This window comes from Vitis riparia, chromosome 6 (genome assembly GCF_004353265.1).
Source record: "Vitis riparia cultivar Riparia Gloire de Montpellier isolate 1030 chromosome 6, EGFV_Vit.rip_1.0, whole genome shotgun sequence".
Classification (NCBI taxonomy): Eukaryota; Viridiplantae; Streptophyta; class Magnoliopsida; order Vitales; family Vitaceae; genus Vitis; species Vitis riparia.
In genome coordinates, this window is record NC_048436.1 from 13183184 (window position 1) to 13209935 (window position 26752).

General features: G+C 34.7%; 2 protein-coding genes across 5 annotated transcripts; one reads left to right on the forward strand and one right to left on the reverse strand.

Moving 5' to 3' along the window:
- The first annotated feature begins 9210 nt into the window (after positions 1–9210).
- On the forward strand, positions 9211–22383 carry LOC117916401 (protein CHROMATIN REMODELING 35). Of its 3 annotated transcripts, none has more exons than XM_034832372.1 (6): positions 9211–9468; positions 10076–10626; positions 11669–11935; positions 13753–13905; positions 20129–21912; positions 22006–22383. In XM_034832372.1, exons 1-6 carry the CDS (start codon positions 9396–9398, stop codon positions 22007–22009), a joined length of 2832 nt encoding a protein of 943 aa, XP_034688263.1. In that variant the 5' UTR covers positions 9211–9395; the 3' UTR covers positions 22010–22383. The 3 variants fall into 3 exon arrangements, with proteins under 3 accessions (XP_034688263.1, XP_034688265.1, XP_034688266.1); XM_034832374.1 differs by having other exon boundaries at positions 9213–9880; XM_034832375.1 differs by having other exon boundaries at positions 9213–9483.
- A 389-nt stretch (positions 22384–22772) lies between these two features.
- Positions 22773–26552, reverse strand: LOC117916402. Of its 2 annotated transcripts, none has more exons than XM_034832376.1 (4): positions 26473–26552; positions 24140–24418; positions 23974–24034; positions 22773–23498 (listed from the first exon to the last, which is right to left on the reverse strand). In XM_034832376.1, exons 3-4 carry the CDS (start codon positions 24007–24009, stop codon positions 23118–23120), a joined length of 417 nt encoding a protein of 138 aa, XP_034688267.1. In that variant the 5' UTR covers positions 24010–24034; positions 24140–24418; positions 26473–26552; the 3' UTR covers positions 22773–23117. The 2 variants fall into 2 exon arrangements, 1 of the variants encoding a protein (XP_034688267.1); XR_004651554.1 differs by having other exon boundaries at positions 22775–23484; positions 26473–26527.
- Positions 26553–26752: the final 200 nt, after the last annotated feature.

Consider the following 26752-nt stretch of genomic DNA (forward strand, 5'->3'; position numbering starts at 1 on the left):
TTTCGCAAGGTGAAAATTCACCTTGCTAAATTTTGGCATTTTGCAAGGTGCCTAAATCCACCTTGCGAAATTTCGCAAGGTGGTTCTTCAGGTTGCGAAATGGCCAAATTTCGCACCATGAAGAAAATCTCCTTGCGAAATGATGTTCCCATGGCTTGATGCAGTTGTCTTCCGAAGGCCATATCTTCCTCATTTCAGCTCCAAATCGTACACGGTTTGAAGCGTTGGATTCTTGACTTCCTGAGATTTGAAATGGTATATAGTATGTAGAAAATGGACTTCGGGAAGTGCTCCAAAAGTGCGATAGAAGACTGCAGCTGCTGTCCTCTGTTTTCTTCACTCTATTTTCCTCTTCTCCATTGTTCTTTCCTTGCATACTTTGAACGACTTTGGAAAAGGGCTATGGAGCTCCAAAGCTTGGTTCTTCATGAATTTGAGCTTCCAAAAACTTTGCCATGAACTATATACAGCTCTCCCTCATTCTTGGATTGCTTTGGTGTAGCTAAAAGCTATCAAAAACACCAAAACTTAACACAATTTGATTGAAAACGATTGCAAGGGTCGTTAACATGTCAATTGAGTTAAAAGGTAATAATTACTACTCAAGGGTGTTTAAAAGAGCTAATTACAAGCTACAAAATAGCATGTTTTGAGTAGTAATCATGGATTTTCTACAATTTTTATTTTTCTCTAAAATTTGAAGGTACTAATAACTTTGTTTGTAATTTGTAGACTGTTTTCACACTAGACAAGAAAAGCAAAAGGAATTGTATGCTTACATTGGGAAAATGTTTTCGATCTTTCAAAAATATGTTGACTGTGAAATATATTCTTCCTTTCAAAGATGAGCCAAAGCTTCTTAAGAAACCACTAACTGAATACAATTTCATTGATGACGAAGATTGGAATACTTTTGTGCAAAATCGGTTGTCTGAAAAATTTATGGTACATATATAATTAACATTAAACATACTACGCCTATTTAGATATACTAATCATCTATTTTTAATTGGAAGGAATATAGGGAAATACAAAAACAACAGAGGAAAAAGCATGTATATAATCATCATCTGAGCAGAAAAGGATATGTTGGCCTTAAGAAAGAGATAGTAAGTTTTGGTGGGTTCTTATTGTAGTTTAATGTTATGTATTTGATTAGGTGGTGAACGAATAGTTTATGTGGATTTCTTAATTGTATCTTTTTTAACAAAAAAATAAGAATAAAAATGTTGCTACATGGGACATCTAGTAACTGTCTTAAATTTTCCATTTCTATTAGATGACTAAAGCTGGTTCCATAGAAAGCATTGATAGGAGTTTGCTTTGGAAGAGAGCAATGCAAAGAAAAGATGGCAGCTATGATGATGTAGTCATACCAATAGTGGAAAAGTTAGTACATTATCATTTTATGCCCAAAAATTGTACAATTAAACATTTTTTTTATTTGACCTATTTGAAAGTTAACTTCATAACTTCATTTGGTTTAGGATGAGTTGATGAAAAAGTCTCAAGAGAGTGGCATAAGCTATAGTGGGAGCAATGACATACTTGCTCAGGCACTAGGTACTTCAAAGTACATTAGTCGTGTTCAAGCTAAAGGGAAGCATTACATGCCTCGACAATATTTCAATAATGTGTCAGAACGTGTTGTGAGGGATATTATAAAAGCCACTGAAGAACGATAAGTTAAGTTTGAGGTTGATGTGTTAGCAAAACTATCTCAGATAGGGGTGCTACACAACAATCTAATGTGACTAGTTCTGACATGAAATAAAAAAAGTTGCTCCTACCATAAGTAGTGGACAAACCAATTCATAAAGTTGATGAGAACTTACAAATGAAAAGAGAACCACATACAAAGGTGTGTTATTTTCAGTTTCTATTTGCTTGTTCAATGACAATTGATACACATTTTTAAACATCTTTCATATATAATTTCTTACGGATACTTATATTTTAGCTAGATTGATCCTTACATTTTAGTTAGATTCTATTATAGTGCAACTAATACTACTTATAATATTCTATTGCACTAGAACAAGCACTTGTAAAAGATCTAATCTATGTCTCAAATATAACCCTCACTAGGTAATATATATCATCTCAAATAACATTAAGTGTAGTACTATTTAAGGAATGCATAGTCTTATGCATCTTGAACTTCAATTAATACTTTTGTTTTTATCGAAATTAATAATTTAAATTAATTTTTTAAGGCAACAAAATGTGAGTTGGCAATAAGGACCAGGGAAAATGTAGTGGGTGGTGGAACAATTGTAATGGATTGTGGTCCCAACTACCTAGTTGTTGTGGATGCTCCCTATGAATGAAATGCATCATTGCCTATTCCTTATTCCTGATCAAGCTACAACAATTGGAGCTATAGTGAGCTACCAAGTTTTATGGCCAACCCATTTAGTCATTTTGAGCACTAAATTTATTCGGGTGTGTAATTTTCATGTGTTATATTTTATAGGAGATATATATAATTTGATAACATGATACTTTCTTTTATAAGGATCTCAAAAAGGAAAGAGACAAAAAAACAAAAAAAAAAATGAATTAAAATTCAAGGGTGAAAACCCTCAAGATATCAAGAATTTTGATGCATTAGTAGGTCTCATGCTAAAGGAGGGGAAAGTACAAGTCGTGGAGGTCCCAAATGATGTATTTGGTGAAAGTTTTAAGACCATTATGAAAGAAGACATGAATATGATAATTTCATTAAAGGAAATGTCAGCTAACCGAGTCATACTTCATATGGTAAAGAATTTTCTAACTTGCTAAAATGTGTTTACCTTTTTTTTTTCTAAAAGTAAAAAAAAAATGTGTATATATATATATATATTCATTTCTTATCAAAGTATGTGGAATTTAAATAGGCACTTGCAAAAAAAGCAAAGTGATGCTAGGCTCGCTGAACGATTTGTTTTTGTCAATCCAACTTTGGTCTCTAAAGCTAGAATGGGTGAGACAATAAAGGAAAATAGGTCAAATTTGATTGCAAATCATTTAATGCATGCAAAACGTGCTAACTACATTTTTATTCCATACAACCCTAAGTAAGTTATGGAAAATATAAAGTTTTTTTTGTTTGTTAAATAAATTAATCTATGCTCATTAGTAAATAACATCTACTATATTGTTGTAGTTTCCACTGGGTCTTGGTGGCACTAGATACGAGAACACTAACTACACACTACCTTGATCCAATGCAAAATCAACCATGTGATGATCTTAAGGAAATTGTTAACATGTAAGTATCTTCATTTCCATAGTTGAATGTAGTAAATAGTTTCTAAAATGTTAATTTTTACCCATGTAGGGCACTACAAATTTTCATCAAAAAGGGAGCCAACACGGGTAAAAGTAGTGGTAAGTTACTTATTTAGAGTAAGTTATATCCTTTGACCACTTAGATCAATCCATAAAATTTGAATATGATTTTCTTTTTTATCACTTAAATAATAATGATATGAAACATCATAATATTAATGTGTTTATGGTACCATAATTAATATTTGTGCCTATAGTACCCAAGACAACTTGGTAGTGTGGAGTGCGACTATTATGTGATGAGATACATGAAAGATATCATTATTGATCCAAGCCTCCTATCCACAAAAGTATGTACTCATTAATAATTTTTTTTTAGTTTTTTTACTTTAGTATTTAAAAAAAAAAAAAACTTAACTAATCATCATGTATTTACAATTAATTATTAGTTTAAAGAGAAAAAGTCATATAATGAAGTTGAGCTTAATGAAGTGCGATCTTAGTGGGTTATGTTGGCAACCCAATTAATTCTTACCCCATTCTTGAAGGTACAAATTAATATCTACAATACTTGATTTAATTGTCATTATTAATGAAGTCTTGAATGGACTAATTTTTGGAATTTGTCATGTTATGTATGTAGATGCCCTCACTTCAATCCATCAAAAAGTTGTAGACCATTTTCATGATTCACATTTTCTCCTCTCATGGTAAGTAATTTTTTCCTCCACAATAATAGAAGATAATACTTTAACATACAAACTGCTTGAATAACAAATCAAATTATCACATCATAATCAATGTTGTTGGTGTTATTATTGTTGTTGTTACATGAAGAAGGTATTGTTGTTATTGTTGCATGGAGAAGAAGCACATAATGTTTAAACACAACAAATCAAATTACTATTGATATAATTACCATCACAATCAATATTGTTGTTATTGTTTGAAGAAGCCATTATTGTTATATGAAGAAGTTGTTGCATAGAGAAGTTGTTATTGTTGCATGGAAAAAAAGCACATAATGTTTGGACAAAACAAATCAAATTATTATTGATATAATTATCACCATCATCAATGTTGTAGTTATTATTGTGTTGTTGTTGCATAGAGAAATTGTTATTGTTATTTTTATATGGAGAAGTTATTGTTGTTGGAGAGGTCGTTGTTGCATAGAAAAGTTGTTGTCAGATGGAGATATGGTAGAGAGCTTCTTTTGTCTAGGGTCAATTATTATATTTTGGTTACAATTTGGAATCGAAAATAATAAGTTTTAGAATGGTTGCTATTATGATGACATTCAACCAATGATTTGTAGGTTGTTATTTCCTTGGTTATGCTCTATTTTTTATTTTGATACTTTTTTTATCCTTAGGGAATGCTAGTAGTCAACTAACTTTGGTAACACAAGAAAGTTGTAAGAAGAAATTTAAGCATCTGCAAATGATCAATATTAAATGTACGTCTTATATTATTAAATATGATGATTTATGATTGAAATTAATTATAAATCATAATTATTGGTATATATCTTCATATATTTATTTATGAGAAAATTAGTTTCATATGTTAGATGTATATAAGAAAATATTATACTACATTCCTTATTGTAGAATATATATGATTGAAAGTCTTATTTCCTTTAATTTAGTAATGAACTAAAAAGTCTATTAACATTTTAGAAGCTGGTTAATTATGAAATTAAACAATTTTTCATTTTTATTGAAACATAAGATCTCATTAAACGCCAAATTATTTTCACTTGCACTTCTTTCATGGATTATTTATAGACTTAAATTTAACTTTCATTGCATGTGTATTAATTAAACATAATTTTTCTCTTCTATCCTTTTATTTTTTTAATGTATACAGGTAAAAGATTTCAAGTTCAGGAGTGGATATGCAACCACCAAGAATACTTTTGGTTTGTTCTTCCTCTTACTTGTAATATTATTTTTGATAAGGAATTTAGATACCTTTTTTTCGTATATATGTACTTCTTTTGATGTTGGAGTTGGAAAATATGTTTGTTGTAAATATTTTGATACATTAACAAATTTACATATTAATTAACTATGTAGTAAATTAGTTCTTTTTCATGATATTATTAGCAAATTTATTCAATGTCTTTTGGAAGATTTAGCTATTAATATTGAATTAAATTTTAAATAGGTGAGTAATTGTTTTGTATTTTATAAAAAAAAATCACTTGAAAAGTTATATATAAAAAATTTAAAGTGTCAATAAACAAATAATATTTCGGGCATCCCTTGGCACTTCGGTAAGTGTCAACATAGATCAACAATGGCGCTTTTTAAAGTGTCAATATAGGTACATTAACAATGACACTTTCCAAAGCATCATTGATAATGAATATTAAAGATGACACTTTAAAGGTGTCATCAACATTTGGAAATTTGGTGGAAATAATGGCACTCAAAGAATGTCATGCTTTGGAAAGATGACACTTCAATAAGCGTCAATATTAGTGTTTTTATAGATAACGCTTTCTAAAAGCACCATGGTTGACCTTACCCATTTCTTGACAGAGGAATGCATGACACTTTCAGGAAGCACCATCTTATACATTTCTTGACACCTAAAAAACATCATTATTGCCTTTTTCTCTTATAGTGTCATAGTTCAACTCTAACATTTCATCGGTACACAAAAGTTATGATAAAAAAATTGAGTATGATTTGAAGAGATATATCTCAATGCTGTCCATGGATTAAAAAGTACTTCTTACCAGTATTTCTGCATCTTGTTCTTGCATTATGAAATGTAAATGTGGCATTTGGTGGATGTATGAAATTAGAAAGATTTACAGTTTGATGACCATTGATGGAAAAGTTGTTTGTATCATGAACTCCAAATTCAAGAGGAAGAAAAAATAGAAAGGGAAAGAAGTAAAGTTTTACTCATTGATACACATGAAGTTGATGTGAGGTTTATTTTTTAGTTGTATGAGAAGTTTGATTGATCTTTCCATTTTTGATATATGCCTTAAGCTTACATTATATGATTTCTACTGTTTAAAACATTTTGCATTTATTTAGTTCCTTGACTTGTTGTTTTGAAGCATGCTGTGATGTTTGTTGCCATGTTCTAAACATAAACTTGCTTAGATTTGGCCTCTATTATTGATTGTTGCTTGGGTTTGCATGGATTTTCTAGCATGAAACTGAGCTTTTTAATGATAGCTTGGCACTCCCCGGATTTCCAACCTTGCCTTGTAAAATTGGTTCAAGTGAGGAAGAATTTGTGGACTCAGATGATGTTGCAAACAGTCGTCTACATATACGACCTGCGGTAGGACAAAATCCATCTTTGGTGGACTCCAAGCTGGTGATGGTTTCTGGAGGAAGCCTAAGACAAGTTGAGGCGGCAGCATGTGCCCCCCCATGGTGGCTTCATAAAATGGTTTATGCATTGCTCTTTCTACCAAATCAGATTTTCTTTTGTTGTAAAATTGTGTATAAATATAGAATTTAATGCAGGATCCACTTGAGCCTGTTTTGTTGTTCACAAGATCTCTAAATCCAGAAAAGTTGGTAGTTGTTGGCATAGTGCCACCATTTAGCTTAAGTGGAAGGATTGGGCATGGAAGGCGAATAGTATTTGACATATGGAATCCACTTTTGCTTACTCCAATCGAATGGGGAAACTCTTTTTACATGCCACCAAAACCCAGACCTTCAACACATAATTGAGAGATTCAGTTGGCCTTTTTTGGATCATGTGCTTGACTTGAGGCAAAGTGAAGCCAATGCAAGGAGATTCAATTCCACCAAAAGGGTTGAGAGAGAAATTTTGGAGTAGGTGCATTTCTTGTTAGATCCAACTTTTGTTAGCGGGTCACCTTGTAACCCCCCACCTTCTCCATTAGCTAATTAGAAAAAAGAGAATGTGTCTGCCCCTCTTCTCATCTGCTCATTATATGATTGTGCTCCCATTCTCTCTCTCTCTCTTTTGTTTGTATCACACACATGGTATAACACTAAGCACATTCTATTATTTACTTCTAAGTGCTACCTCTCTCTCTCTCTCTCTCTCTCTCTCTCTCATTATCTCTCCCTCATATACACGCAATATAATATAGAGACAAATTCTCTAATTTACTATTTAGTGCTACCTCTCTCTCTCTCCCTATCACACACATACATGGTATTACATATGAACACATTGTCTATTATTTACTATTAGTGCTACCTAAACTATGAAGCAATATCTAGTGCCCAAGTGACTAGAAAACGGAAGCCTTCATATTATTTTTGCCACTATATTCTTACCCCAAACTTATTATCAAGGAGTATGAATTAGACATGCAACATTTGGTAAGCCAGTAGGCACAATACTTAGCAATAGAAGCTTTTTCTAATGTTTCTAATGTCATTGTTAAAATCGAATAAGATGGCCTCTCTAGCCTCTCTCAACCAAAGTTTTTAAAGATGGAGGTTGAGGCGAGGCATTTTTTGTGTCTGTGAGATGGAGACTTTTTGTGTCTATAAGTGAGATGCAAGTCTTGAAACGTTAATACATAAACCTACGTTAATGAATAAACCTTTTAAGATATTTACTTTTATGATTAATAAACGTTAATACAAATGAAGTAAGTAATATCCAGAAATAAAGTTCTAAGACTTCATATAGGTAGTACCCAAGTTTTACTTAGGTAGTACCTAAGGTCGGTTAAGGTAGTACCTAAGGTAGATTAAGGTAGTACCTTAAGGCTATTAAGGTAGTACCTAAGGTACAATCACCAAAATATCAAAGATGAACCAATTGACCACACTAATTAATTACATAATGATGCACTCTAAGGGTCACAAATGAAGTAAGTAATATCCACAAATAGAGTTTTGAGACTTCAGATAGGTAGTACCCAGGTTTTACTTAGGTAGTACCTAAGGTCGGTTAAGGTAGTATCTAAGGTAGATTAGTACCTTAGGGTTATTAAGGTAGTACCTAAGGCACAATCACCAAAATACCAAAGTTGAACCAACTAATCACACTAATTAATCACAAAATGGCATGCTCTAAAGGTCACAAATGAAGTAAGTAATATCCATAAATGAAGTTTTGAGGCTTCACACAAGTAATACCTAAGTTTAACTAAGGTAGTACCTAAGGTCGATTAAGGTTTAAGGTAGATTAAGGTCGTACCTAAGGGCTATTAAGGTAATACCTAAAGTACAGTTATCGGTTGAGGTCCGGTCAAGGACTGGTTGACCGGTTCGTTGGGACCCAATACTAAGAGTCTCATGTGCTTCATTTTATGCACCATTTCCTCTTATTCTTCAAGGGCTTTGTTGATTTAATGGTCTAGGAGAGATGTTTGATGTTATTTCTTGTTAATATAGCTATCTTGGACACGGATTTGCGAGTCTAGAACACATTTGGAGGTTAGGGTTTCGATTTTTGGGTACCCACTCTCCCCACCCGATGTCCATTTCGTTTTTTCGGGATTCTCTTGGACTCCCATGGCTCCTAGATGAGCCAAAAGGCGTATTTTGACATCGTCTTGGAGTTTTGGATTTGAGTTTCTGAACTAAAATGAGAGATTTTGGGTTTTCAGGAGTGAAGAAAGATAAGAGAAAACTTCCAAATGAGAGAAGGTGATATGGAGGTTGGGATGCTGCTGAGGATGTTGAGCTGGAGAAACGAAGGGGTAATTTGGGCATAGAAGATAGAGTCGGCTCAAAGTGCACAAAGATGATAAAACTTTTCATATTAAAAGTTGATTGTCATATTTCCTATTGTTGGATTTTCAAAATGCTATTATGTTGGGATGGTGGGAAGCCCAAAGCCCAACTTTCCCAAAAAGATACCCTGTGGAAGGCCACCAAATAAAGGGGTAAAAATGTGCAAACAGTGTCATTTATGAACGAAATTAAAAAGGGTGGACATTTTTATGATTTGATAGTGAACGAAATTAAAAAGGGTGGACATTTTTATGATTTCATAGTCATTCGAGTCTTCTGTCGAAAATGAAAAAGAGAAAGAAGTGAAGTGAGAATTGAAGTGTGATTGATAGAGAAGTGAAAAGTGCGATTGAGATAGAAGCGGAAGTGTATTACCGAGACGACGAAAAGAAGAGAAACGTACATGCCGAGACAATGAAGAGGAGCACGAGCTTCCGTCGAAATGAGGTTGTCGCCGGAGAAGTGCCTGATCTTGAAGCCGCCGGAGGTACAGAGAGCTAGGGTTAAGTTTTTCTCTATCCTGTCATTTTTTTGGGGCTTAAACGTTGGTTCTTCAATTTTTGCAACCAAGAGGCTTACGCCTCAAATGGTAAGGCGTAAAAGGCGTATCGGAAGCGCGCCTCAACAGAGCCTCAAGCCAAAAGGCGAACGCCTTTTGTGTCTTACGTTTTTTTCACAACGCCTCGCTCTGGGGCGCTTCTCAAAAACGCCTTTGAAAACACTGCTCAACTTCGCTCCAACTACATCGACCGAAAGTTCGAAGGACTTTGACTCCACCGCAAACCAACACCTTCCTCCTCTCACCATTGAACCTCAAATCTTAGGCTGGCCCACTGGTCCAGGCAACAGCAATGCAATTCCCTCCTCATAAAATGATAATAGCTTCCCTGCTCATAAAGGTTATTTTGATGCTCTTAAAACATAATATCCCTACATTTCGTTGTTTATGTTTCAAGGTACTTGAATTTAGCATAGCATAGTTTTCTGAACTTTCTGGTTGCCTGGACTGTTCAGCTGTTTTATATTGTTTATGATTTACGAACGCAATTGCTCATATTTTGAGGTCTGAGAATGACTTTTCATTTTGAAAACAGAGTACAACTCCACCAAACATAAAAGGATCCGAACGTTTGATGAAAATATGCAATCTGAACCTAAACAGAAGCGGCAGAAGGCTGGCTCAAACGTTGTTGACTACTCTGATCCATTTGCCATTCCCAATTTGCTGGAAGGTTTAGATGCTGGAAAATTTGGAAGCATGACTAAAGAAATAGAGGCCCTATGTGCTCGAAGGATGCAAATGCTTCACCCTTATTATCTGATGTACCCTTCACTTTCATATATGTCCACGGATTTGGGGAAGCAACAGAGCAAAAAGGCTTCAAAGTTGGTGAATAGACATGCCTCTCATTTGGGTCACGAAGATGTTATTGATCTGGAGGATGATCATATTGTTTATGATGTTCCAACAGCAACAGCTGTAGCAGATGCAGCATTACCTGTTGTGATTATTGATTCAGATGATGAAGAAAGTGGAGATCAGAAGGTCTCTCATCCACCACAGGAAGTGGCTTGGCCTTCTTTCTCATATCAGGAAGTTATCTTGAGAAAACCTTCTGTTGGACTTCTTGCGAATAACCAAGTGGTAAGTCTTTTCCTGCATTTGTAACTTTAGCATTACACATCTAAGAATGCATGCATTTCAAATTAGTTTGAACTCACTTTCATGTGGTTATGCTCCTGTGGACCTGAACTTACATTATTTTCCCTTCTTTCACCTTCAACTACTTTTCAGTTATCCCACTTTAAGAATTTAGGAGATATCTATGCAAGTGGTGGATGAGCTGCCAAATTTGTTATTTTGATATAACCAATTAACCCTTTTCTCTTCATTAAAGAACAAATGGCATGAGTTTTTTTAGTAATTCATGTTTTAGACCTTTAAGAAAGTTATCTTAACATTATCTTGCCGGTTGCCAGAATTATTTTCTCAATTTCCAACTAATTTGAGTGAATAAATGCAGATTGAAAATAAACAGATAGTTGAAGAAGTAAGCATCTATATTTGAATTCATGGCAAACCTAAGGATAAAGCAATTTTTTCAGCATCTCCTAAAATGCAGTGGTTTTTTGAAGCAAAAAGGCCATAAATCTGGCCTCTATGGCTTTGCGTAGGGAGATTGGGGATGGGGATGGGGATGGGGATGTGGGTTTCCATGTTAGAATCCATGCATATAAAGCAAAAATGGTTACTCATCAAGTAAAAGAAAAAAGGCCAACCCTTTTTTTTTATAGGAAAACAGAGCCCAAACTTTTTGATGGGCTAAATTTGACAATAAAGCCCAAAAGAAGACTATAATACTTTAAAAAAAACAATCCCGAGTGATGTGACCATTGGTAATATTACAGTTGTTTGCCAAATTTGTGCTATTTATTTTTGCTTGCAAATTTTATTAGTATGTGCTTTATTGTTGCAAATTAACTTTTACAATCTTTCCAATATGATTATTTCAATACCTTATCCTACCTATCAAAAAAAAAAATCATTACCATATCCAGGTTAGTTTTTTATTACTGTATATTTTTTTTTGCAAATAACAATATCTCATAAAAAATTAGTATCTAATTGATTGTTTAAATGTAACTCTTATGCTGTTTTCAATCTCATTATTAATTAACAAATCCAGGTTAGAGATTATGTTGAGAGCATAGCTCCAAAAAAAGAAGAGGGAAGTCTGACAGCCTCCTCTGAAATCAGAAAAGATAAGGGCCTGTATATTGCTGTGGGAGAGAGAAGTTTGGCGGCTAACCTTGAAATGAAAAATGTTAAAGGTGAATATGTTGGTGTGGAAGATGATATGGAAGCCAGTGAGGGCAAGCTTCGAGCTAAGACTGAAGATGATGATTTGGCTGATATGTGGCAAGAGTTTGATTTGGCCTTACAATCTTCAAAGGTATTTTCATTTGAGTTCTTTGTCTATCTTATTGACTGAATGTATCTTCATTCAAATTTCCAGAAGGAGATGATCTTTGAATGATTGTCATTCTTTTTTATAAACTATCAAAGATTCAGTAGTTTTATTTTTTTTACTATTTTTAAAATTTCAGATCTACGTTGATATTTAAATCAAGACTATTTTGGGGACCTAGGGTTTGGATTTTGTGTGGAAAATTATATGGTTATTGATCAGAAGTGGTAATATAAAATTTTGTAAATAGGATTCAGGTTTAGTAAGGTCGAATTTTGCTGGCTCAAGGAGTGGTTTTGCTGTTGATTCACTAAACTCCTGCAAGTGTTTGGGGTTGTGGGGGTGGTTTATTTTTGGGGGTTGAGAGGATAATAAGTTGAAAAACAAAGAGACAAAAGAATCCTCAGTTGGGCTAAAATCTATACTCTTTCTTGAGGGGGAGTTGGAGGAAAGAAAGGACATTTTACTGTCTTTTTTTGGAGGTAGAGAATCCTTTTTTGGAGTTTACACGTTCTATTGATTGGGCATTCTAGGTTCAATAATGTTGCCACAGATTTCCTACTTAAGAATCCCTGGCTAGGAGGAGGGTTTGGGTTTGGGATAGTCATGGTCTCAGTTTGCTGTTAGATGGGTATAATAAAGAAACAAAGATTCCTACTCTAGACTTGATACTTAAGATTTAAAATTTAAAAGATTGGAAGGGATTATTTATTAGACAGGGATTTGCTTGTAGATGAATATGATACATCAATACTCTATATATGGGAGAAAAAGCTCCTCCAATTGATCAAAACCAAAATTATCATTAAATTCCAGTCACCAGAATTGCCTAGACCAGGGATACTGACAGTATTCATTTTTTATTTTTTATTTCACCTTTACCAGTTAGTTTTTTTTTTTTTTAACCTTTGTGATAGTAGGCATCAGCATTTCAACATTTCTAAAAGTTTTACAAGAAAGACCTGGAAATAGGGTTCCATCTTTGTTAGGTGAAGAACCTTTAATTCATGAAATCATAACTATTATCATTCTGTAGTCTATACCAGTCACTGGCATCGTCTGAATTATTATCACTAATGTTGATCTCTTTCTTTTATGGTTGTGGTTTGTTTGTTTGCTGTTCAGTGAATATGGTGGTGTTGGGTTTGGTTGGGGGAGTGGGAAGGGTTCATTGGATTGAGACAAACAGAACTATTGTTGCATACTGGTCACCAGAATTGCCTTCACCAACATTTTTCAATTTTTAGAATTCATACCTTTACCATTTGTTAAAGGAGACTGGTATCAAGTGGTTTGAGACACCAACATTTAAATATTTCTTGGAGTATTACATGAAAAACAAGGAAATGGGATCTCATCTTTGGAGGCAAAGAACCTCCAAATTCAATAAAAATATAAGTAGCACTCTTTCCAGTCACTGGGATTGCCTAGAGCACTAGCAATAATGTTGATCTTTTCCTTTTGTTTTAGTTTTATTTTATTTTATATAATTAATTTTCTTTTGATGATTGAGGATTCACTATAGATTCCTGTGGGTTCTCACTTAAAATGGCCAAAGATATTATTTACCTTTGCAATATGTCATTTTTTTCTATGCTGAAAATCAAATTCAGTAATCACAGATGCTATTGATTCACTATTAGCTTTGATAGAATGAATTAGGTAAGAAGCTCTTGTTATTGTGTATATCAGAACCATTTTTTTTTTTTATTGAATCTTTTTTTTTTTTAGCTATATTAGTTCAAGTATTCCATTCTTTAAAGTTTCTGATATTTGATTCAAATTTACAATGCTTCCTGTAGGATGTTGCTGTGGATCCTGAAGAAGATGGAAAGGAAGGCGAAGAAGAATGTGAGCATTCTTTTGTTCTGAAGGATGATATTGGTTCAGTTTGTCGCATCTGCGGAGTTGTCAACAAAAGTATTGAAACCATAATTGAGTACCAGTATAGTAAGGTATCCTTTTTTTCTGTTATCAGTTGATTTTATTTTATTCTAGTTCTCTATCATGAAGCTAGGAAGAGCTAAGTTTATCATAATTACTTCTGAATGTAACTGCTTGAAGCTGGATAGATGAGAGTAACTGAAATATATATAATTTGTGTAAGGTATTTGTGTTTTTTTTTTTATGCCAATAATCTTGTTTTTGTTTATCATATTTAACAACCCTGCACCCCAAAAAAAAAAAAAAAAACAACAACAAGAGAAAGAAGTCAAAGAAAACAAAATATGTTTTCTGTTTGAATTCATTTAGTTACTCAAATTATAATCTGAATTAGTCAAAGCAAACATGATGCCTTTCAATATAAATTGTGTTAAGTTAGATGTTGACATTTGGGGACATGAAATGCTTGTCCTTTGAAGTAAGGGAAACTTAATCAGAACTCAGGAGTGGGTGCCCCCTGATCACAACAATTTGCATTAAAGATGTACAAACATTGGTGTTTGATATCTTCTCTTTCCTGAAATGTAAAATCCTCTGCATCATGTTTGTTAGTTGTACTTTTTTTTTTCTAGGTAAAAGCAATTGTATTAAAAGCACCCAACGAAGAGCTTGAAAAGGTATACACGATGTATTCAAGGCACCTAAGGCCAAAGAAGAAGAGGAATACACAAAAAACAATACCCTTGCCCAACCAAACAATAAAATCAAATAATGACAATGAGCTTAAACCTAAATTCACCATGACCCATTCCAAGAATAGGTGCAGAAAGGACCTTATAATTGATTGGTCCGCCACTTCGGAATTTTCAAAGGCTCTCCAATTTGTCTCCTTCCATAAAGTCCAAAATAAGCACAAAGAAGTTGCTCTTCATGCTATCTTCTCCAATCTTAACTCACCTTACAAAGGATTACAAATAAAGACATTTAGTAGATTGGTAAGCTAGGAAGAGTGCTCTTCACCCAAGTCAACCTCCCTCCTTTTGATTAGTCTTGCCTCTTCCACATTACAAATTGTTTCTAAAATCTTTCCCCACTATGTTCCAAACCCGCAAAGATTTAAAAGAGGTTCCCAATGGGAGGCCCAAATAAAAGGAAGAGAGAGTGCCCACTATACACCCTAATGCCCAAGCCAAATCCTGAGAATTAGAAATCTCCCCTACTAGGATCAACTCATTTTTATCCCAATTAATTTTTAAACTGGAGATTGCCTCAAACCACATTAAAGCCCAACCCAAGAACTCCAAATGCTCCTTATCAGAGTCACATAGAATCAAGTTATCATTAGCGAATAAAAATGAGACACTACCATACCCACACCTCCTCTCCCACTAGCTAAGAAGCCCTTTAGAAAACCCCCTTCCATTGTTGTATTACTATTATGTTTTTAAACTCTATTGTCACAATATCAACTTTTAATGCAGATTAAATTATGTCTTTTTGTTTTCAATATGCCTCATAACGGCCACAATAACTGTTTGAGGAATTGGTTTAGTAACTTGTAAATTTATTTAGAGGAAGTAATTCATAAATTACCTTCATATTTTGTTATGCAAAAAAATCCTATTTGCAAGATATGCCTTAAATTGTTTGTTGTTAGGCCAATATATATATATATATATATATATATATATAGATAGATAGATATATATTATAAATAAAAAGCAAATTCATTAAAATAAAAATAAAAACAAGAAGGACACACCAAAGTACATATGAAATATACAAATAGTGTCAATATCATGTTTCCGCGAACATTTATTCTCTTCATTGTTAGCTTTAATTGAATGCATCAATGGAAGGTGGGAGAGTTTACAGGGTTGAGTCTCGCTGTAATGACATTGGAAGGTTCATCCTTTGTTTGGTCCACTCCATGGAGGCGAAGAGGTTTGTTTTGGTCTTCCAGGGGGTTAGGGCATTTTGGTTGGGAAACTTTGCAACTTAGGAGTGACACTCGGCTCTCAGGTTAGCAAAGGTGTACCGTTGGTTGCAGGCCGGTCAAAAGAGGGAACCTTAACAAGGGTTTCCTTTGTTATGTCTTTTGCAGACAAGGCGAAGAAAGGTTTAGAAGCTTTGGGAGAGGTAGTGTGGTTTCAAATGGAGGAAAAGGAGGTCTATCTTAAAAACGATTCTTTGAAGAGTTATCTAGTAAAATGGTTGGGGGATTATTTCGATTTGGTGCTAGAGCGGTAGATTCTGAAGAAGTGGGCAATTCACAATTGGCACTTAAAAGGGGGAGTTGATCTTTTTCTATTAGGGAGAGCTCTCATCCTTTTCAAATTTGATTCTTTTGAAGATGCAAAGAAGGTGATGCATAGGGGTTTAAGGAGGTTTACAAAAAAATGTGTCCTTGGAGAGATGGTCATCGGAGGTAGGGTGCTCTTGAATAAACGTTCATGCAAAGGAGGTTTGGGGTAGGTTGGTAAGGCTACCTTTGCATTTGTGGGACATTGCGTTATTTAAATATGTAGGGGATTATTGTGGGGGCTTTGTTGCCGTGGACAAAGACATTGCAAGATGCCATAATCTTCAATGGGCTGGGTTTTTGTGAGATCAAATGGCAAGAAGCTTTTTGATTCCCTTCAGGTAGTGGTGGGGTCCTATTGCTACTTGGTTTGGTTATGGTGGGAGGCTTCACCTTGGTTATCTTAGGTCACAGCCATGAAAGTTGAAAAGAAGTAAGATGTTAGGGCAAAAGATGAAGGTGGAGATCCACGTGCATTAAGTGTGTGGGAGAGAAGGTTTGGCCTGGTTGCAAAGGTTCAAAGGATGTGTCACGCTTAGGGGCTTGTAGGGGCTTCATAGTTGGGAAAGCAGTTAGCGGCCCTAAGATGTCATCCTCTCTTGGTCATTATGGTTGTGGGGGTAGGTCTAGAGAAGTGGATATTGGGCCACCAAAGGAGGCCTAATGCAAGGTGGATAACACAACGCTTTTAGGCTGGGGCTATATTGTTGAAAGGAAGGAAGGCTCAGTCTCCAATTCGTCAACCCATGGGGCTATATTGTTGAAGATGTCACTATATTCTAATTTAAGTGTTTTGAACAATGGACCAAGGGAGGTGGGTTGGGCTTCAAATGGTTCTAAGGGGCTTGAGAGTTGTTTTGATTTCTCACCCTCGGAAGGAGAACATGTCGAGGGTTATGAGAAGGAGCCTTTGTGCAGAACGGAAGCCCTAGAAGTGTTGAGTCTTGATCCGATGTCATCCCCAATTGTTTTCTATAGCCTGAGGTTGGGTTGTGAAGACAATTCTCATTCTCTTCTAGGTTGCTCGTCCCTGTGCTTGGAGGAGAGGGCTCTTTCTACTAACATTGCTCTTTTATTTTAAGCGGAAGATTTCTTTGGTAAGTTTCCAACGCTAGTTTGTCTGATGGGGGGAAGGTCGTCTTCTTCGGCTTCTTCCACATCCAAATACAAGGGTTTGTCTTTGGGGAGGACTGATAGGTTGGTCCCTTGGAGGGAGCAGGACGTGGGTCTTTTAGCAAGGGCAAGGATGATACTTACAAGCCTCTGCATATGATTTCCGGTGAGGACATGGTTGTGGAAGTCCTTGAGTTTCAGTCTAAGGATGTCAAGGATGCGAATCTAGAAGTGTGCAGTGAGGAGGGGGCTTTGGGTTTTGGGAGTCTTAGTAGGGGCCCATCAGATGTAGAGAGCCTCTCCGATCCTTCTTTCCAAAATTTATTTCTTTTAGTAAGTTTCTAAGATTGCCAGTGGTTGGGCATGAGAAGGAAATTGCTTCCCTACTGAGAAAGATGGACACCAGAAAGGATCATAGAGTGTTAGCTATGAAGAGGAGGCCCTCTTCAACTCTTCAATTTGTTAGGGAGCTTTGAAATTTGGAATACTCGGTCAATTACTGCAATTCAAACAAAAAAGAGAGGAGTTGGAGTAGTGGATGAGAGATGATTTGCAAGTGACCATGTAGGTTGATTTTGGGGTTGCTGTTGGTTGGCTTAGAGGCGTTTGCCTCTCCATTAGGTGTTTATCTCTCCTCAGTTATACAAAAGGAGAGGGGTTGGTGCTTTCTAACTTGGTCTTAAGGTAAGGGTTTTGGGAACGTGGGTTATTTTGTAATTCCAAGGGGGCTGAAGGTGGTGGTTTTAGAAAGGGCAAGGAAGAGGAGGGGTTGTGGCAGTAGTGGGGTGTCTGAGGTTGGTTTCACCTTTGTGTTTGTTATGCCGGGGGTTTCTTGTTCTTCTAGCCTTGAGGATGACATATTTTATTTCAGATGTTGGTTTGTGTTTCTCTTCACTTCTGCTTGTTTTTGGTTGCATCTTATATACTTTGTGTGCCTTTTCGAAGTGCTTTTAATATATTTGCGTTGTTTACCTATAAAAAAGATTACTTAAAGGATACTCCTTTTGATGCTTTCATAATGGGCTCAACCTAATCTCAATTTATTGTGTGGTCAATTTTTCTTTCATTGTCTAAAGTATCAGAAATGTACATTGAAATGTTGAAAGGGTGGGTGTGGGATGGGTTGAGTTTTCCAACATAGAGCACAGAATGTATTGAGAGCCATCAGATTTGGCTAGCCAAAAAAGAAAAGAGCAAACAAACAGCAAGGAGCACTCACTAGGACCATTTGGTGCATATCATTGAAAAGACCCAGTTATGGTCTTACCAACCAGAAAACCCACCCAAATAATTTAAAGACCTGGTTAGTAAGCCCATAGCTGGGTTTTAGGTTTTACGGTCAGTTTATTTCTATAGCGATTTGGATTGGACACTGCCATCCTTGCCTTCATTGGCACATTAAATTCAACCTCCTTTCAGGGTTAGTTTCTGAAGAGGGGGGGTGGGGTTAGTTTCTGACTTTGAACTGTTAAACAAAAAATGGCATGACCAAACCGTTCACCAATTTTTTAGTTCTTCTTTTCTTTTCTTTAGTTCCCTGTTTTGGAATACTGTTGTAAAATCAAATATTCAATCTCTGGTTAACTTGCTCAAACTTTGTTTTCTTAGGTCTTTTCAGAAATTTTAATTAAGGTGTGATGATAGGACCAATTCTATTTAACACTTAATACTCCCATTTCAACACTAACTGCACTGCATCTATCTTTCGATGTAGATCATATTTAGTCTTGTACAAATGTATTGCTTTGATGCTTTCTGATTCTAAATCATAGGGATTTATGTCTTCAAAGTTGTGATTTGCTGGATGCCTGATCGGATTAAGGACAGCGGTTGAAAATGATTTTCAAGAGAAGACAATTACCATTTTCTTTCATTAAAACCAGGAAGGGTCACATGCTCAGCACATGAGGAATGTAGGAGGCTTTACAATTTTGTTGCAATTTCCTTTTTAGCATTCTTTTTTTTCTTTTTTTCCTTTACTGAGGATAGAACTTCTTCCAGGGCTCCTTCTCCTGTATATTCCTCAATAATTGTCTATTTTTAATCCCCTTTTTCTATATAAAAAGGCCAATTACCTACTGCTGGTCCCATGAAAGCAGGTTTCTGGATACAATCCTTGTCCACCTCTTTATAGGCAGTCTTTTAAATGCTCAAATTTACAAACAGCCTAAAACATTTTCCACTTCACTGAATAACACCTCCTTTTCCCCTTTGTGTGTGTACACTACATGCACATAGGAAATGGAAAAGTGGGAATAGCACAGAAATTTGCAGGGTTTCTTTATTCTTTTTTTTTTCTTTTATTGTTTTCCATTGGTTCTTTTTTATGTGCCATTGGATTAAGTCTTTTTTGAGTTGTGCATGACAATTACACTTTATCCCTTCTTTAAGCCATGAAAAATTTGCTGTCATCACCTCCGAATGTTACCCATGATATAACACAATCTATCAGTTGTTAATATCACAATGATAGCATTATTCCTGGTTTGGGGTAACCATAATTCTTTTCCTTTTGTTTATGGGGTTTATTATTTATAGATGTTGATCAGACTTCCTACTACTCTTAACCTTAAATTACTGATTTTTGAGCAGATAGATCAGGTAATTATTAATTCTATTATAACTGGTGGTCTTCTCCTTTGTGCTTGCTCTTCATGCTTTGAAAGTTTTCTTGATATCATATGATCTGTCAACAAACTGTCATATTATTTTTGAATTTGAACAGTGTGATTTGTGCATATGGTTTTCTTGCACAGGCCATCAGTCAATATATAGTTGCTTGGACCTTGATATAGGGAAATTTTTGTGCTTTTTTGGTTTTATTTATTTATTTTCTTTTTAAATCATATCCTTCTATTTTGACTTTGATTTTTATCCAGGTGAAAAGATCCAGAACTTACATGTATGAACCACGAAACACCAAAGATAGAGAGCCAACTGATGACCCTTCAGATGGACTTAGATTTTCTGAACATAGTTTAATTGTAACTGAAATCCATGCACATCCGAGGCACAGCATGCAAATGAAGCCCCATCAAGTGGAGGGCTTCAATTTTCTGGTAAGCAACTTGGTGGCAGATAATCCTGGGGGTTGCATTCTGGCTCATGCTCCAGGGTCTGGGAAAACTTTCATGATCATTAGTTTCATGCAAAGTTTCCTAGCCAAGTATCCCCAAGCCAGACCTCTTGTTGTACTTCCCAAGGGTATCTTGGCAATATGGAAAAAAGAGTTTCTGACTTGGCAAGTTGAGGATATTCCGCTGTATGACTTCTACTCTGTGAAAGCAGATAGCCGGCCTCAGCAGCTAGAGGTGTTGAAACAATGGGTGGCAGAGAAGAGCATTCTGTTTTTAGGGTACAAGCAGTTCTCCTCAATTGTTTGTGGTGATGGAGCTTCCAAGGCAGCAATGGCCTGCCAAGAAATACTGTTAAAGGCCCCTCAGATTCTTATTTTGGATGAGGGTCACACTCCAAGGAATGAGAACACTGATGTTCTGTACTCCCTTGCAAAAGTTCAAACTCCTCGGAAAGTTGTACTCTCAGGCACCCTTTATCAGAACCATGTGAAAGAGGTATTTAATATTTTGAATCTCGTTCGTCCAAAGTTTCTGAAGTTGGAAAGTTCCCGTGCTATTGTTAAGCGTATAATGAGCAAGGTGGACATCATGGGTGTAAGGAAGCAGTTGAAATCCAATGCTGCAGATGCTTTTTACGACCTGGTGGAAAACACACTCCAGAAGGATGATAATTTCAGGAGGAAAATAACTGTGATACAAGATCTCCGTGAGATGACCAGCAAAGTTCTGCACTACTATAAAGGAGATTTCCTGGATGAGCTACCTGGACTGGTTGATTTCACAGTACTTCTCAATCTCAGTGCCAGACAGAAGAAGGAAGTCGGAAATTTGAACAAGTTTGAGAGGAAGTTCAAGAAAAATTCTGTTGGGAGTGCTGTTTATTTACACCCACAGTTGAAGTATTTTGCAGAAAAACTTGCTGCAAATGAATCTAAGACGGATGAGATGACTTGTCAGAAAAAGATGGATGAGATCTTAGAGCAATTGGATGTAAGAGATGGAGTGAAAGCAAAGTTCTTCCTTAATGTGTTGGCCTTGTGTCAATCTTCAGGGGAGAAATTGTTGGTTTTCAGTCAGTACCTTCTACCACTAAGATTTTTGGAGAAACTAACCATGAAAGTGAAGGGTTGGAGTCCAGGAAAAGAAATATTTGCCATCTCAGGTGAGTCTAGTTCAGAGCAACGGGAATGGTCAATGGAACGCTTTAACACCTCTCCTGATGCAAGAGTTTTCTTTGGCTCAATTAAAGCATGTGGGGAAGGAATATCATTGGTTGGGGCATCTAGGGTTCTTATTTTGGATGTCCATCTAAACCCATCTGTGACCCGCCAGGCAATAGGCAGGGCTTTCCGTCCTGGACAAAAGAAGAAAGTGCATGTGTACAAGTTGGTTGCTGCTGATTCACCGGAAGAGGAAGACCACAATACTTGCTTCAAGAAAGAATTGATTTCAAAGATGTGGTTTGAGTGGAATGAGTACTGTGGTAACCATGAGTTTGAGGCAGAAACTGTCAATGTCAGTGACTCTGGGGATCTCTTCCTTGAAAGTCCATTGCTGAGGGAAGATGTAACAGTTTTGTACAAAAGGTTAGTCATTCATCATTCTTCTGTGTTATCATCAAGTTCCAGTGTACAAATTTCATAGTTATTTAGCCTTATTTATTATTTGAAAATTTTCAGGTAACTTCTCACATATTCCAAAAAGACTCTTTAGGAGATGGAGACAAAGGAGATAAGTCATCTGTGCTTTTCTTTTTCATCCCTTATGAGAACATTTATCTGATTTTGTGAGAAATGCCCTTTAATGGAACACCATTGGCCTAGCACATTGCCATGACTTCTGTTATTATTGTTCCCTTTCGCAAATTTTGTAATTACCATGTGTATATCACCACCTGTCTATCCTTGTAGAAAGAAAAGCGGTTTTGTTTGAAACACCATGTTCTGGCTTTTATCTGCAATTCAATTATGCTGGTGCGAATAGGAATTCTGTGTTGAACAAGCTCTACAAATCCTATAATTATATCTAGTATGAGGCAAAAACCTCATGATGGCCTTTGTTTGGTGTATGGCTCCCCTTTGTTTGTTCTCATAACTGAAGGATTTTCAATGTAGAACAACTCTCAAATCAAAGATTAAATGAATTCATTAAATCCCCTATTTGAGTGGTCACATGCTTCGTTGGAAATGGGAGCTCTTCAACGATGGATTTCCTTAGTCCCTGCTTGTGGATAGATTAGCTGTTTCTTGTATATGCCTTTTGGTGTTACTGTGATGCTTTGTGTATACTATATATCGGGCGAGATCCCCTTTCTTGGCACACTTTTAAAAGATATTATTTTTGTTTAAAACAAAACATGCAAAACTTCATAATGCCTAGAAAACTCCTGTAGTCCTGTGAAGTAATAATCGACGTCAAGGCTATGATCATCCAAGTCATACTCTGGTTTTAATTCAAATATCTTTTCTTCAATAACAGTTGAAGTAATTGTACAAATTGCCTTAAACAATACACTTAAAACAAAAAATATGCGTCTCATCTTTACAAATAAAACGAACTTTCCAATCGATTCCATGTTTTAATGTTACAACTGTGTTTGATATATCTCAATATTCAGAAAATCAGGGGCTATCGGGCTCTTGTTTTTCAGCATTTGCAAGCAAGCAAGCAAGATGAATGGGCTAAGGCTTGGTTCCTTTTCTGAAAATTTGTCCATATGGATCAGTAATCAGGCTACAAAATCATGTAATAGATGGGAGGAGCTGAGTCTGTGCTACCGGAAGTGGCCGTTTCAGTACCCACTGAAGAAGCTGCTGGGCGGGTCGTACGTATCGTCCTCTCCCATACCCGCAAAACCGTGATGACCTTCACCGGAAATGGATAAGCTGCCTCCCTCGCAATGCTGCAACCCCAATGGAAGGGATACCCCAGTCCCACTTCCGAACCTCCCTAACTCTGACATGTGATGTTCTGCAGCGGGGGCTGCCATGAGCCTATCGCTGCCCCCATAAGATTGAACGATGCCATCTGGGAAGAGGCTGCTGCATTCTTCCGCACCAGGCCCTTGCTCCCTGCTTAATTTCACTATTCCATATTCAGTTTGGGTTTCACCAGGTGCCCCATTTCTGAAACTGGCTCCTGCAGTTGAAGAATCCCATCTGCATAGGCAATTCTACAAAATTTTGAAGAACCCATTTATAGGGAAAAAAAAAAAGGTTATAACATAAAAAGCCCGATTCTAGTGCATTCAAAACAAATCTGTAGATATTACTCCTTAATATTGTAGAATGTGCACATGTCCTTCTCCCCCATGTCTAACAAAGGTTATTCAAAGTCATTCTTCAAAACTTGTCTTTTCCTTTTTCTTTCTTTAAATGTTTCCAGCTATTGAAACGATTTCCCACCTTTCAAACATTTTCGCAACATATTCGAGATTAATGACTATTCCTAACATTGAATAATTACTAAACCCTGAACGTGTAATCATTGTTTATATGGATAGGAGTGTACAATAAAATCATTTAGAGATGCAGCCAAGCAAAGAATATCTAACATCCAAGCTCAACCACATAAGATTGCCTCATAGATAAACGATTAAATCATTATTAAATAACTTATTTAGATAATATAATCAGTTCCTTTCTCACCTGCCTCCTGGTCAAGCTCATCTGCCTTGCCAGCATGATCTTATCAGAATCTTTTGGGCAGCTGGAAAACATAAAAAAATTAGCAATTTGATGAATGGAAGAGTTCACATGTCTTGCAAACAACAAGTATGAATGAACTTAAAAAGGATTATTGTTGAGGATTTACGGATGAAGGAAGTGCTGTAGTAAGCCAAGCACGAAGAATAGAAACAGAGCTTTCAGGCAGCCCCCTCTGTGGCCTCCAGGCGTGTTGTTGCATCATACCAAGCTGCTGAAGAGCACTCTGTTGCATGAACTGCTGGTCCACATATCGCAAGCGAGATATTCCAACCCCTTTGCTGTTTCCTGAAGTATCTTGCTCCCCAAGGCTTCCTCGCGTTGCTTGAATCTGAACAGTGATTGCATCACGCGAGCAGCGGAAGTGGCGAGAGATTGACTGGAGGTGCTGTAACACCCGTGTTTTTTTAATGACATGTCAGATTCGGATATCAGAAAAGTTTTCATAAAATTGTTAGTCAAATAGTAAAAAAGAATGGTGAGGTGCTAATATTTAAGAGATTTTAAAAAAGTTAGTCAAAAGTCAATAATTTGAAATTTTCATCATTTGAGTAAAAATTTTATAAATTAAATTTAAAATTGGAGAAAAATTTAAACACCATATAATTAAAATTAGATTTTGAAAATTTGAATATTAAGTATATTATGAGAATTAATTTAATTATTATTGGGTAATTATCAGGGACCATAAGAAGAAAAACTTGATAAAAATTTATACTATATCGAATTGTTATAATAGATAATTAAAAAGAAATTGACTATAATTTTATAACGAATCAACTTAATTTTTATAATTGGAATTAAACCTTATAAAATTACAAAACATCAAATAAAATTGAATTGAAATTAAATTTAGATTAAATTATAATATGTGAATTTAGAAAAATATACAAAAAGTAAATTAATTAAATATGAATTTAGTAAACTTAAATTTTGAAAGTTTGATGCAATTGAGGAATTTGACAAATGAAGTAAATTAAATAAAAGTTATACCAAATGGTTGAGAATTTGATTTTTTTTTTATATATATAGATAAATTGAAATACGAATGAATTTATGAAATTAAGTTTTAGAATATTTGTGGACCCCGCATTTTTCATGTGCATTCTCACTTGACGGTGTGACTCGCTTTTTTATATGTTTGGTGAAAATTTGATTTTTTTTTTTTTTAAATGACTTAGAGTCGTCACTTATTTTTGTTTTATTTTTTAAGGAAAAAATAAAATAATAAAGAAAAACCCTAAGTGTGACTCCTGAAAGAAAAACAAGTTTGTGAAAAACCGAGTCTGGGTCCGGGGGTCAAGTTAGCTATTGGGAAGGTACGGTGGTGAGCCGTAACACCCCTCTAAACCCGTATACATATGATCTTTACTAAACAAATTAAGGGAATTATGGCAATTAACTAATTAATTATGGATACCAAAAAAAAAAATAATCAGACAAATGAGTATGTACAAGTCATAGAGAAAATCAATATACACACAAATAATGATGAAATCTAATTACAAAAATACACAAAATAAATAATAAGAGAATTATGCAAAATGATTTATTGAACTAAAAAAAAGATATTAAAAAAAATAGTTTTCAAAAAATTTCAAAGGATTTTATTAAAAATGATTTTGAATTAATGATTTTGATTTATTTATTTACAAAAAAGAATCAATTTATTTTCTCAATTTCATTTATATTCAATTTCAAAAAAGTTATTTACAGTATCAAAAGAATTTATTACAAAATTTCAATTTGGGTACAAAAATTATTTTTACTTACTTTTACTAGAAAATAATGAATTTTTATAATTTTATTTATAAAAGTATTTCAATTTGTTTTCATTTAAGAAAAGTGATTTATACAAATTACTTTTAAAGACATAACTTTATTTGCAAAAGAAATTTTAATTAAATAAATAAATAAATCCTCTATTTCTAAAAAATATTTTTAATCCCATTTTAACTAAGGAAAAAGAATTCATTTAAAAAAATATTTTTTGGACAATTTTATTAAAAATTAATTTTTGGGACAACTTTATTTACAAAACATTTTTTGGACAATTTTATTAAAAATTAATTTTTGGGACACCTTTATTTACAAAACAACTTCTAAACTATATTTATTAAACAAAGAAATTTTTGGACAATTTTATTAAAAACAATTTTTCAAATTCTATTAAAAACAATTCTTTTGGATTTTTCTAAATGCATTTTTCTGAATTTTTATTAATAAAAAAAACTTTCTTTTATTAAAAATAATATTTTAAAATTATTATTTTATTAAAACATATTTACCGAATTCTTCCTCTTATTTAAACAAAATTTATTATTTGTTCGATATTCAATTCTGTACACACTCAATAAATGTATACAAACAAATATTTATAGAACTAATAAAAATAAAACCAAATAAAAATAGGAAGTAAAACATGTACCCAAATAAACTTACAACAAGCTCAGTGTCTTTCTACAGTTTTTCGAGTCTCACTTTCTTCCATGAAATTTCGTTTCCCACGTGTCATAAATTCGTATTCAACCAAAAAATTGTAGAATGAGCCCATGCAAAAACAAAAATAGCCCAAATGTAAATATTGTACAAAATTCCAAATAAATATTCAAACCCAAATACAAATTTCAAATTAGTCCCATAAATTTCATCAATTAAAATGAACTCAAATTACTATAAGTCTTACCCCAAAACATCCAAATTAATAACTAAAAATACAAAC

Bases quoted from the DNA above. Each gene is read 5' to 3' on its own strand.
- LOC117916401 (XM_034832372.1), top strand. From the start codon at position 9,396: ATGAAGAGGAGCACGAGCTTCCGTCGAAATGAGGTTGTCGCCGGAGAA. The intron at 11,936-13,752 runs GTATTTTCATTT...TGCTTCCTGTAG, and splicing joins TGGCCTTACAATCTTCAAAG to GATGTTGCTGTGGATCCTGA. The intron at 13,906-20,128 runs GTATCCTTTTTT...ATTTTTATCCAG, and splicing joins TTGAGTACCAGTATAGTAAG to GTGAAAAGATCCAGAACTTA.
- LOC117916402 (XM_034832376.1), bottom strand. From the start codon at position 24,009: ATGCTGGCAAGGCAGATGAGCTTGACCAGGAGGCAG. The intron at 23,499-23,973 runs GTGAGAAAGGAA...AAAATTTTGTAG, and splicing joins TGAGCTTGACCAGGAGGCAG to AATTGCCTATGCAGATGGGA.